The sequence below is a fragment of the Eupeodes corollae genome, chromosome 1 (assembly GCF_945859685.1).
Source record: "Eupeodes corollae chromosome 1, idEupCoro1.1, whole genome shotgun sequence".
In the NCBI taxonomy this organism is placed as follows: Eukaryota; Metazoa; Arthropoda; class Insecta; order Diptera; family Syrphidae; genus Eupeodes; species Eupeodes corollae.
In genome coordinates this window covers 202,019,078-202,032,324 of record NC_079147.1, presented here as the reverse complement: position 1 = coordinate 202,032,324, position 13,247 = coordinate 202,019,078, and the positions used below count along the sequence as shown (strand labels likewise).

General features: G+C 37.7%; 1 protein-coding gene across 1 annotated transcript; it reads right to left on the bottom strand.

The window, feature by feature from the left end:
* Positions 1 to 8,693: 8,693 nt before the first annotated feature.
* Positions 8,694 to 11,327, bottom strand: LOC129942074 (juvenile hormone esterase). Its single transcript, XM_056050873.1, has 6 exons — positions 10,471 to 11,327; positions 10,192 to 10,405; positions 9,955 to 10,136; positions 9,750 to 9,888; positions 9,537 to 9,669; positions 8,694 to 9,245 (listed from the first exon to the last, which is right to left on the bottom strand). Exons 1-6 carry the CDS (start codon positions 11,323 to 11,325, stop codon positions 9,008 to 9,010), a joined length of 1,761 nt encoding a protein of 586 aa, XP_055906848.1. The 5' UTR covers positions 11,326 to 11,327; the 3' UTR covers positions 8,694 to 9,007.
* Between the last annotated feature and the right edge of the window lie 1,920 nt (positions 11,328 to 13,247).

Here is a 13,247-nt window from a genome sequence, read left to right as displayed (position 1 = left end):
TGTACGTAATAACTTGGAACTTAAATTGAATATTTCATAATTTTTGCAGATTGCCAATCTCTGTTCTAATTTGACAGTTTAGTTGAAGTTCCTGATGGATTACATGTTTGAACAATGATAATCATTCACTGTTTAATGGGATATCATCATCAAAATTATGGCTACACTGCGTGAGTTGCAATTATACACACTTAAAGCGGATTCGACGGAGTTTAAGGTTGTGTTGTTCCCCTTTAACACTTAAGGCCTTGTTAAGTTTTCAATATTTCCACTGGCTTCAAAACAGGCTCGTTTTGTATATTTAAACCGGTAAGTAAATTTTTTTTTATTAGAAATTAAAAATACATAAAAAAGACAGTTTCAATTATTACAATAAGGTAAAATCAAAAAGTTGCTACTTTAACTTATAATAGTGATTTTTGACATTTTGAATTTAAAGGGCTGTTCCCGGATTTCTTTCCGTTTGCTTTGGCTTTTTGTTTGTTACTGAAGATCTTTCATTGCTTAAACTTGTTTTTCATCAAATGTCAATCAGCATTTTACCGATTACAATTTTAGAGCAGAAAGTAAAAATGTCAAATATTTAGAAAATTAATAGCTAGTAAAAAGGTTAGTCCTTATCAATAAATTGTTTTAAATTTTACTTCATTAAATTTGAAATAAAATGCATGTCCATATTTTTGATGGTACAGTAAAATAAAGACAAATTATTCTCAGAACAAAAACTAGATGATACGAATCTCATCCCAAGTGGAAGCCATGTCACGCTAAGTTCACGCTCAACGCGACTGAACCTCCCATCATTTGATTGCAACATGTTTTCCATCATTCCACTTAGGTACTTCTTACTAACATATTAATGTTTCAACTAGTTGTGACGATTAAAACATCCCTTTTTTTTTATTGTTGACGGATGGTAAAGTGCCTTCTATCGTGTTGTTTCTAATTTACATTTAATTCGAGAGCGAAATTCGAATTGGGTGCATTTTAATGAGATTCCTCAGTGCCATATGGTTTTTTGACTTGATCCATGACGTTTTTGTTGCAGTTTTGTTGTTGTGTTTGGTCGGTGCAGTTCTTATTCTTATCAGAATGTCTACTTATGTGTGTAGGTATATTTATTTGTGACCTATGGAAATTTATTAGTATACCACTCTCTTGGGTTGACCAATTGAGCATGAGTCATGATCGAAACACGAGGCTCGGGCTAGGCTATAATACACAACAAGGAAGAACTCCTATAAATAAATACCTTTGGTTAACATGGACAATCTGTTCGTGCTACTGTCCGTCAAATAGAAAGCATCATCTGACTTTTGTGGTTGCGTGCATTAATTTGTATGCAAATTTATGCGCAAGTTGAGTGAAGTGGTAGAGTGGTTGGTAGGTGGAAAAGGGGTGTCGATCGGTGTACGATCTGTGGCATGAATTTTTGATCGTTTACAATTCATAGTAATCGTTGATGTCGTATCACCACTTTAGATGTTTTCCTGCTGATGATGTATTTCTGCGCCATCTGGCAAATTGTTTTGTAATTTGTTTTTTATTTTGTTTTTCATGGACATTTTATTGTTTTGGTAATATCAAAAGTAGGGGTTGGATTGATAGATAAAATAGTTAAACAAATTGTAAGTCCTTTGCTAATACAATTGACTTGGGGGGGTAGTAAGCATTGGATCAAACCGATTGGTACGAAAGCTTACTCAACACTTGAATTTTTTCAAAAAGAAATTCTAAGAATACAATGATTCATACACTTTTAAAGCTGTTTTTTTTTGCCATTAGTTCTTTTAATGCTTAAATAAATGCTAATAAAATTAAAAAAGTCAAAGAAAGGTTTGTGTTTTGCTTTTTGTAGCATTCATAACTGTTTATTGCTTACTGGTTTGGTCACTAAGATAAGATGATTAATACGTAAAAACTTAAGCTTTTTATCACGGATACTGAGGGAAAAATCATCCAAGAGTAATTCTTCTAATTAGAAGTTCTTTCTTATAATCATTGAAAGTTGTTAGTCACTAAACCCTGGTTCTGCACGAGCATAATTTTTGATTCCATTATTTTTTATTACTTTCTTCACGTGGTCCAATATCTAATTATGAAGGGTTTTTAGTTTTAAGAGCCGTTGATGATTTCGAGTAATACACAAATTATTAAGAAAATTATTATCATTTATTTTTATTATGGTAATATTAGTATTTTTCAATTATGTATGGAACAACCATCGGCCAAATGGCTGCCGAAACCTCGGCAGCACACCTCCCTTCAAATTGTCTATGCCTTATGTTCATAATTATCATGGCCTTGGAATTTGTCGCGCAAAATAAATAAAAGGTTTGTTATCATCTCACGATACCATGACATATCTGCTTATTGACAAAATAAGGTGTAAATGTGCCTCATCACTGCAGATGATTTTCTACGACAGTTGAACATCTACTGTTGCCATTTCTTGCCACCATTCTGACCATTGATGACTAATAAATGGGTCAAGAGGCTTAATTTCTTCAGTCTATTGAACCTTGTAATCCGTGTAAATGTAAGTCTTTACGCATAATATTCATCAACGAAGAGCGTGAGAGGAGCAATTGTAGGAGACGACAAAGAGTTAAGGTGGACGGCCACACTATTGCGAATAGAAGCAATATTTTCTGCAGTACGAGCTGTAAGAGCATGCTCTCTTCTTTCACACCTCCTACAGATCCGGTTTGCTCAAATTTTTGAAAGATTTTTCCAATTTGATCAAAGCTCATTTGGACGATCAAATTGATCGTAAAAATCACGAAGTGCACAATATGCATTTTCATTTGAACGCTCGATTGTGTACTTTTTCATAGTTCAAATTGAGTTAGCCTGAAATTGAAAAATTTCAAATGAAAAACGTCCCTAAAATGTAACCCTTTAGTTATATTCAACCTTAATATAAATGATTTTTAATTATGTCTTGGGAACTTTTTAAGATATAAAATGTAAATTGCAGTTTATTATAATTCCACTTTGATGTGGATTGTTTTGATTGAATTGTTTTTTAAATGTTTTGCGTCAGGAACAGCTTTCAAACTGTAGCTCAAAATTAAAGGTTATTACATCGTTGATTACAGTTTTCCTTTTTTTCCAGCCATGTAAAAGAATGCAATCTTTAATGATGCCATATTAAATTGCTTTAAATTTCGCAATTAACATTCATTTGAAAAAAACAGGTTGCATTAATTTCCTTACATCATGGTTAGGTTAGGTTAGGTTAAAGTGGCTGTCCAAGATGGAAACGGACGCACTTAGGCCAGTTTAATGGCCCATTGTATACCACATGAATCTTGAGGCTTCCTCCTAAGCTCAATGGAACCAGCCTGAGTCCCTTACGAAACGTGAGAGGCTGATTATACCGATATGAATTAGATCGTTTATATCGTTAAAGAAGAATTCTCCTAGGTAATTCTTGCGTGTTCGAGCTAGAGCAGGGCATGTGCAGAGAAGATGAAGAACCGTTTCTTCCTCTTCCTCGTCCATACAGCTTCTGCAAAAGTAATTTGAGAATACGCCTAGCTGCGTGGCGTGCTTTCCTATTAGACAGTGTCCGGTTATGGCACCTTTTATCGAGCTTATATGCGATCTGCTTAGAGAGAGCAAGCACCTTGAACGCTTCAAATCCAGTGCTGGCCAGATATTTTTTGTGACTTGACACGTGGTGATGTTGTTCCACCTGGTGCCTGACCTCCTCACAGCGTCCCGCATTAGTAGCAGTTTACAAGTAGCGATTGGTATGCCAGTACTTGCGTAGCATGGGCTGCACTGTACCGTTCCTGGCGAGTTCATCGGCCTTACAGTAACCTGGAATGTCTCTATGGCCCGGCACCCAACAAAGGTGAATATTAAACTGCCATCTCCATTAGAGATGATCGACAGTTATGGACTGTTATAGAGTTTGTAGAGACAGAGTCCAGAGATTTGATAGCGGCCTGGCTATCAGAGAAAATACGGATATCAGATGTTGTTATCACGTTTTCTTTGAGCCAAGACAAGACTTCTTTTTTCGCCAAAAGTTCCGCCTGGAACACGCTACAATGATTGGGAAGGCGGAATGAGAAACTTAATTTCAGTCGTTCAGAGTACACACCTCTACCAACCCCTTCTTTTGTTTTTGACCCATCTGTGTAAAAATGGATCGACTCATCCTCCAAGAATGTCCTATGCTCCCAAAAAGATCTGGTAGGTATAGAAGTCTGGAAATTTCTGTCGAATTGTAGTTAGGGGATGGTGTAGTCTGTGTGCTTTGGAATTGATTCTAATTACCTTAGAATTACGGAGTGGCCAATGTTGTTGTTAGTCCACTGTGACGAAGCATTGAGGCGAATAGCAGAGCTTACAGCTATTTGTCAAGAGCTGTAAGGTGGCGCAAGGTGTCCAGTGCCGCAGACGGGGTCGTGCAAAGCGATCTGCTTATACATAAGCAGGCTGAACGTTGGACTTTATTTAGCTTATCCCTATTTATATCTTTCTCTAAAGCAGTCCACCATACTGCCACACCGTACGTTAAAATCGGTCTGATTACCGATGTGTATAGCCAATGCGTGATTCTGGGTTGTAAACCCCATTTATTACCAATAGCTTTTTTGCAAACAAAGGAGCTACAGTAGCTTTTTTGACTCTTTCCTGTACGTTGCGTTTCCAATTTAGTTTTTTGTCTAAGACAAGACCCAGGTATTTAGCCTCGTCTGAGAATTTTAATTGGATTCCTTTAATATAGGGAGGGTTGACAAATGGAATTTTGTATCTCCTCGAAAATAAGACCAAATCGGTCTTGTGTGGGTTAACACCCAGTCCTTACCAATCAGCCCAAAGTATTAGTCCGTCCAAGGCATTTTGTAAGAGTTCTTTTAGGACGTTAAGATGCTTTCCTGAAACTGCTATAGCAACGTCGTCCGCATATGCTATCACTCTGAAACCCTCCGCATCCAGACTAGTTAGGTTTTCATTCACCACTAGGTTAAAGAGGAGAGGGGATAGAACACCACCTTGCGGTGTCCCTCTACTAACGAATCGTCTACTAGAAGAGTTGCCTGGTTTTGAGTTAATTATTCTGCTAGTATGCATTAAATGAATTAACTCCCGAAGCGAACTTTCTACATTTAGAGATGACAGTGCAGATGTTAAAGGCACCTTCAATGTCAAGGAAAGCAACCATAGTGAACTCTTTATGATAGAGGGAATATTAAATGGTGTGTACTAAAGTGTGTAACGCTGTTCCACCGATTTACCTTTACAGTAGGCATGTTGAGACGAAGACAGAAGTATTGTATCGATACGTGCCCTTAAATGGATATCAATCTATCTTTCCAAGGTCTTAAGAAGGAATGATGATAGACTTATAGGTCGTAGATCATTAGGATTGATTTGGGAGCATTTACCTGCTTTAGGTATAAAAACAACTTTAACTTCTCTCCATGCCGAGGGAACATGGACCAGGTAAAGACAGCTGGTAAAAATTGTCTCAAGGATTGGTGGAAGTATATCATAAGTCTTTTGTAATTCGGCAGGTATTATTCCATCTGGTCCTGCAGCTTTAAATGGTTTGAAGCTGTTGAGAGCCCATTGTAGCTTATCCCTTGTGATCAGACCTTGTGGATATGTTGTATTTGAACTTGAACGTTGAACGTATATAACTGTTGCAAGTTTCGGTAAGAGAACTACCAGGAAAGTAAGTGTCCAATAGTAAGTTCAGCGATTCATTACTTGAATTTGTCCAGGAGCCGTCTATATTTTTCAAGCAGCTTGGCATAGCTGTATTAGTTGAAAGAATTTTCCGTAACCTAGAGGCTTCAGAAGTTTCTTCTATCGTGCCACAGAAGAATCGCCAAGAAGATCGCTTGGATTTCCTTAGTGCTTCTTGTAGATTCTTAGGGATTCTTTGTAGGAGTCCCAATGAGAGGCTAGTCTTGCAGCTTTGGCCCGATTGAAAAGTTTTCTGCATTCATTCCTGAGCGAGTTAAGCTCTGAGGCCCACCATTGTGGTTTCCTCTTTCCTCTTATGTGTATAAGTGGACAAGCAATTTCTAGCGATCTGTTCATAGCTGAGGTAAGGTCATTGACTTTGTTGTCAAGTTCCTTAGCGTTAGAGGAAGGACTAGATAGTCCAGGTTCTAGTAAACTCTGTAATGAGTTCCTGTATGAAGCCTAGTCAGTTTTCCGATAGGTTCGAAAAGTCAATGGACTCGGGTTATCATCCACATTTATATTGAACTGGATATATCAAGATCTATGGTGTATACTATCTGAGACAAGAGTTATGTCTAAGACTTCTTTTCGAGTTTTAGTTATGAAGGTTGGTTCATTTCCAACATTACTTACTAAGAGGTTAGTACCAAGAATATAATCAAAAAGAGACTCACCTCTGTCGTTGATATTCGTACTTCCCCATACATTATGATGAGCGTATCAGGACAATGTCTTCCCCGTTACTCGCCAGACGGAGTAGAAGTGAGCCCGAGGCCTCTATGGAGTGTTGGAGATTAACCTGTACTAACTGCAGCATTTTGGCTACAATTAGGCAGATCAAACTCCACCTCGGTTTTGTTCTGATCCTCTGAGGATGAACCCAAGAGTTCGTCCTCGCTCAGAAGGATCATGTTAAGGTCGTTCTCAGTCTCTGTTAAGGATAGACTGTCTACGACTTTTGTAGAGGGTGGAATCGCGATTGGAGAGGACATGGGTGCATCGTCACCCTCTGTTAGGAGAGAAGACGATGTCCCAGGTCCACCAACCGCTAGCTCACCTTCGGTTGGTTTTGGAGGCCCGCTTTCCGCGTTAACCTCATCTTTTTTATAAAATCGAATTTTAATGTATTCGAAGCCATAGTTTAAGGAGCCCTCGTTTAGGGCTAGAGGAGCCAAGGATTCTTTATTGAGTACCACAATGGCACTCCTATAAAGACCCTTCACTTCCTCTAGCTTGGCTATCTTCCAGTTATGCGTCGGAAGGGACCATCTCGAGAATGTTCTCGATACCAGCAGGTTCGATCGGTATCCAAATGCGGTCTCTAGGTCTGCTAGGAATGTCTTCCACAGCGACAACCTCTAGCTTCGCACCTGGCCAAACTTCACCTAACCCGCTGACAGCAAGCTTGTATAGGTCACAAAACCTCTGGTCGCCACAAACCATGAGTTTGACATGCCCTTGATGCCAACCCCCCTCAAAATGCTCAAAAAGCCACCCGAGAGCTTAACCTTGACCAACTGCCAACGAACAGCCGATAATGTGCCATCATCATCGCTCCTGTCAATGGCCGCAATCACGATTTTATCCTTCGCGACGTCACTGAAACTGGATAGTTTCCTGATGGGATTGAGGGCGGTGATGGTGTTGTGCACGCGAGGCCGTTTTGGTGTCGGTGCGGCCCCCTCAAGAGACCTTTCTCTTTTGGACGTAGAGTCCTTATTGGAAATTGTTGTAGCAAGTATGCTTTGAGCCCATTCGACGCTAGCGGTTTGCTGCGGTGTCCTTTCAGCCCCCGATGATGCACCAGAGGTCTTTAAGATTTTCGCCGCTTGCCGCCTTTGTTTGTTTTGAGAGTTTTCCATTTCTGGAAGTATTCTCATTTGTTGTGGTAGGGCCATTTTTTACAACCCTGCCACTACTGAAATTAGGTATTGCTACCTTTATATTCTCGTTGCTACCAACAGCAGAGGAGGGTCCATGGTTAGCCACTACTCCCTTCTCTGTGTTGGTCGCAAAAGATACGGCAGCAGGCTTTGACGCCAAGCTGCAGCCCGGTCCTGAAGAGATACCAGTCTCAATTGTTTTTATATTTTTGTTTTTGTTGTTGGTTTCATTCATTTTGGTCCCAGGAGATTCGAAGAAAAAAGGTCCATCTGCACAGAGATTCGCATGTACAAATAAGGCTAGTTAATCCGGAGATCGCCAGGTATCCGGATACTCCTTTAGAGACTGTGCTATTTTTGAATTGGGCCCACAGCCAGGCTGATCATCGGCACGGGTCGTTTAACACCTTAGATCCAGCCCAATAAAGATGAGAGGTGGTTGGGGAGGAAGAGAAAGGGTGAGGAGTCAGTTGATGTTAATTTATCATTCTGATGTGTAAGGAAAAGATTGGGATTCGGTAACAGCAATCCAGCTAGGTTACCTAGAGTGAGAAGGAGCATAGGAGATAGGACCGCTGCTAGCTTTTTCGCCATTACAACGTGGGAGGTGGGATGGGAGTTGGTGACATAAACGTAGGCTGGTATGCCTTTTTTGTGTGGGAATGGATAATGATTTTGGGAAGGTAGAGGTATAAGAACGTCCTTTAGTTTCAGCACTCATCTGGAGAAAATTCTCGAGAATCATTGACCTTACTCAGCTTCTACAACTCGACAAGTTCGACGTTCAGAGTAGTATTCCTCACATCATAAGATCAATCATTAGTTGTATTAATTTGTTTGCTTTAATTGGTGTTCATTTACATTCTTTTGCATTATTTTTGAAGAATGCATAAAGTGATTATGTATTCGAATGAAATAATAAAGCAAACCTTAGCGTGTTAAGTGATTTAAAAGCTTGATATCCCATTAATTAATTAAATTAAATAATAATCTTTAGAGTACAAGATTTATAAAGAATAAATTCTTAAAAGGTCACATTCTTTTCAAATCGTTCTTTGCGTCTTCTTAATTTTGACAGTTTAAAAAAAAGACTCTGTGAAATGTCAGTTGTTTTATTCAATTATGAACAGGATTCTGATTTGCTTGAACAATACACGATATGGACATAGAACTTAGTAAAAATTTGACGAATAAAATGTTGTTTTTGATCGAGCCTTCACTTTTTATAATTTATTATGGTTCAAAAAAATATCCATCTCTGACAATGTTACACGCACACAGGAATGGTTGAGAATTGTAAGTCACTAGGCCCTTTTTCTTCATGGACTGTTGCGCCACCTTTATTTTTTTATTGATGGTTCAAAAATTGAATTCTTTGTTTTCTTTATAATATGCTTTCTTTTATATATTATTCAACTTGTTCCATCTTCCTTCTCCTCAGGATAGTCAAAGCTGTTGCCGTCATTTTTACTATGTCGCCGAATCCAATGCAAAGGAAAAAGCTTTTTCCACACCTCATAACGTTCCAAATTTAAACCACCTTCCTTCATAATGAGTTCGTCTCCAATTTCTAGATAATTTTCTTTTTTGAAGCTAAATGGACGCCACCGAACATTGCGCAGGTATTCGTCATTCGATTTGTTGGGATCCCTTATTATATGTAGATAGTCATGGAGTAGTAAAAATATATTTTGAATTATTATTTTTAGTTTTTGTAACAATGAAAAGGGTTTAAAAAAGCTTAAGGACTTTTTAACTTTTAGTTTCAAATAATTTGGACGACAGTTACAGAACCATCGTTTTAATTCATTAAAAAAAATAAAAAATATACATCTCCTCATATAAATATCCTTGAGAACCAAGTCTCAATTTATGAGCAATATAAAATTAACGAAGAAAAGCATGAAAACATTCAAGAAGAAATACAATCTCATGTCTCACCCTTTGTATGCAAAAGCAGTCCACATTCTTGTTAAGGTTTCTATAATTTTGTATTCTTCATCATCATCGGCAAACATTCGAGAAACCGATGGTTCCACAAATAAATAAAGAAGATCATCGTGATGTACAACTCCTGAATGCATAAAGACAAAGAAATCGTTTTTAAGGAACCTTCGATTAATCTGTTTCGAAAGTAAATAACTATCTCCTTACCATAAGGCTTATCTTCAGGATAATAAAGATGACTTGCTTGACCTTGGTAAGAAAATAAATAGTAATAGACCTTCGTGTGTCGAGCTGCTAAACGAACAAATCTATGAACTCCAAAGCCTGTTAAAGCATCTGCGAAAAGCTATAGTTTGAAAGTAAAATTTAAAGTTTCCCATTTTAATATTGTCTAGATGATATTTATACTTACATTAGCCAAACCCTCCAAAGACCTATTCGGATGAAGTGATCCAGATCCAAGGTAGTATTTTCTCAGTTCTTCGCTTATATTCTTCGATCTCGCCAAATTGTTGCTATAAAGAAAACAAACTGGCGCGACCTTTTCAAAATTTTCATCAAAAGCATTGCGAAGTTCCTCATTTTCCAAAATATCTACAAAATTAAAGATATTTAAACTATCTTACGCTTGATAAAAAAATGTACATACTTAGAGCCGGTCCTACAAATTCATCTTTGGTGATTCCAGTGATTATGGGAACTTTCATAAATTTTCCATCTTGGTATGACTTAACTGGATCCTCTATGAGAAATCGATCTTGTCCTAATTTGGGTTCAATTACCGGTTTCCATAGTAAAACAGGGTTCCCTCTTCCGAATTCAAACATGTTGCCTTGTGAGTTGGCAAGCTCCAAATAATGTTTCTTGACAGGAAATTCAAACAAACATTTAGAAAATCATACAACACAAATTTCTGATTTTAACTTACCTGTCTCAAACATTCAATCATTGTTTCGATCTTGTTATCAGGGCACAAGAGCAGCCGAGCCTGTCGTTGAGCAAGCGGCAACTGATTTTCTGGAATTTTCCACTGAGCTGTAGAAGATCCACTCATCACAATGGCCTTGTGGAATAAATTCTTCGACATTGGTGACACCAAATGAAGAGTAGCACTTGTAGCTCCAGCTCCATAACCCAACAACGTCACCGAACCGGGATCACCCCCAAAGCGTGATATGTGAATTTTGATCCATCGCAATAGCAAAACCTGATCTTTGAAACCAGCATTGCCAGGAGCATCTTTGGTGCCGGTACTTAGAAAGCCCAACGAGCCTAGTCTATAGTTGAATGTCACCAAAACAATATTTCTATCCATAAAATATTGGGGGCCCGCAAAATTTCGACTCTGTCCCGAGAGAGAATACAGCCCACCGGGATGTATAAATACCACAACCGGACGTTTGACATTTAAATTCGTTTCTGATGGTAGTTCTTTCGTATAGATATTCATTCGGAGGCAATCTTCAGAGACATCGGAACTGTTCAATGCCGGTTGTGGACACATTGGACCATCCAGAGTAGCGTCGAAAATTCCATTCCATTGTTCAATAGGTACGGTTGCCTTAAAACGTAACGGACCCAAAGGTGGTTTCGCATAACGAATTCCACGAAAGGCGTAAAAATTCTTTCCAGACTGAGATGTTAGATAGGTACCGCGAATCTTACCTAAAGCGGTTGTAAGTATTACATCGGATAGTTCTTTTTCATAGCCTAGAAGGCCATTGACACTAGCACAACAAACAAGACAAACTATAACGTTAAAAAGATGCAAGAGAACACGCATTTCGCAGCCGACTAGACTGTTGGAGGATTTCGACTAGGCTTTTATAGGCGAGCAACCATCATTGGAGTGATTCTTAACATGAAGCCTGGCTTGTAGGTATTTTTAGTGCGAAAGTTATTGGTAAATAACATAATTTCCGGGATTAGCTTTGACTAGCATACAAATTGATGACTTTTGGTTCATTAGTGAACTGGCAACAGGGTGGTACGAGTAAAATTAATTTTTTTTAATGAAAAATAGGTTCGTGTTATCGAAGATTTTGTGATAGTGTTCTCAGTAATTTCGAAAAAATATTTTCTAAAAATTAAAACACTTCTGTTATGATGAAACAAATGTTTCATGCTTAATATTGCCATGATTTTGATCAGATTCTAAGATTATATTGTCTTCCTAATCTTAGCTCAAGAACCTTCTAATTTCAAAGCCTGTTAAGTTTAAGTCCCAAAAATCATATTTATATTTAAAAATCTTTTAAGTCAAGTGTTAAAAATAAAATAGTGCAAGTGAAATTTTCAAAGCTTACAAGATAGTTACAAGATTTGTGAGTGAGTATTAAATTCAAATGACCCGTGTAGAAAACCGTGGAATGTATAAAATATTTTTATTTAACCTCGACAAATCAATAGCAACATACAACCCAAAGTTATTTCAAAGCTTTTTGATAGGTGGATGGAATAAGTTTCGCAATTTGTAGGCCTTAGCCATTAAATTTTTCAAATTAAGTCAAGTTTGTTTTATTTAAGAAAATAAGACATGTACATTTGAGAAACATACTTAACCTTCTTTTTTGTTGGGACTGCCCTGTAGTTCTTGCAGTAGTTTGTTCTGCAAATAGCCAGCGATATCTCTTGTAATCATAAGGATGCATACATACCAATGTACATCTATACCTATACTCAGATCAACACTCATTTTACGTGGCCTTCGTATAGGTATTCTCATAAAATTATCATCATCGCACCTTTTGCTTCATTAATCCATGTCATTGGACTGTGGGAGCCCTGAAGTACGAGAACATTAAAAAAAGATATATAAATTTACAAATCTTCTCACACACACCTCAACTATTTACGTGTTTTTCTTAAGCGCGCTTTCAAGGCGTGCCAAATAAATAACAGAATGGGAATCAAAAAATGCTTTTGCTTAAACTAATTTGATCTAATTTTCCCACGTTAAGAATATTTTAATCGCGTGATAAACTAGTATTAGCTCACTATTAACCCACTAAATACCCTTAAATACCACATAAAAGAAGGACGCATTTAGTCGAATGTTAAAACCTCCCTCAAAAATACTTCACCAGTAAAATGATATGAGAAATAAATGACGAAGACGGTTAAACGACTCATTTATTGTGTGTCTATCTATATCTTTTGTTAGGTTTGTGTTGTTTTTTTTGTTTAATCAAAAAATTCGTAGATCCCACATAAATTTTGTTATCATAAAACCACGAAAGGAGCACACTTCATTATGACACCTGGTCAGTACTCAGGATACCTACTCCCGCAGTACCTGAGCCAGAGCGTCGCCGCCGTCGAAAGCGAAGGTCCGGCGCGGTGCAGCGATGGGAAAAACGTTAGCCGATATTTTTGTCGAACCTTTTATACAACTTTAGAAGAAGAATGAAAATATGACTAAAACGAGGATATATGGCAATCGGCGAAGCATCCTTTCTTTGAAGCGTTTATTCGTTTCTTATTTAAAATAAAAACATTCTGTGAAACTTGAGATCACATATGAGTACTCAACTCATACGTTAATGTGTGTGTTTTTTATCTCAAGGTGTTACGAGTATTTTATTTGGTTACCGATCTATCAATTGATGTCCAACCAAGATACATCTTGAAGTTGGATTCGACTAAATCCAGTTTGCAACGCAATGCTTGAGTTTCTTTTGATTTCAATATTTTGTCGTGATTGTT

What these genes read in the sequence shown, in the direction of transcription:
- LOC129942074 (XM_056050873.1), bottom strand. Translation starts at nt 11,325, where the DNA reads ATGCGTGTTCTCTTGCATCTTTTTAACGTTATAGTTTGTCTTGTTTGT. An exon ending in ATTTGTAGGACCGGCTCTAA is followed by an intron (nt 10,137 to 10,191) that starts GTATGTACATTT and finishes TTAATTTTGTAG; the next exon opens with ATATTTTGGAAAATGAGGAA. An exon ending in ACTGCTTTTGCATACAAAGG is followed by an intron (nt 9,246 to 9,536) that starts GTGAGACATGAG and finishes ACATATAATAAG; the next exon opens with GGATCCCAACAAATCGAATG.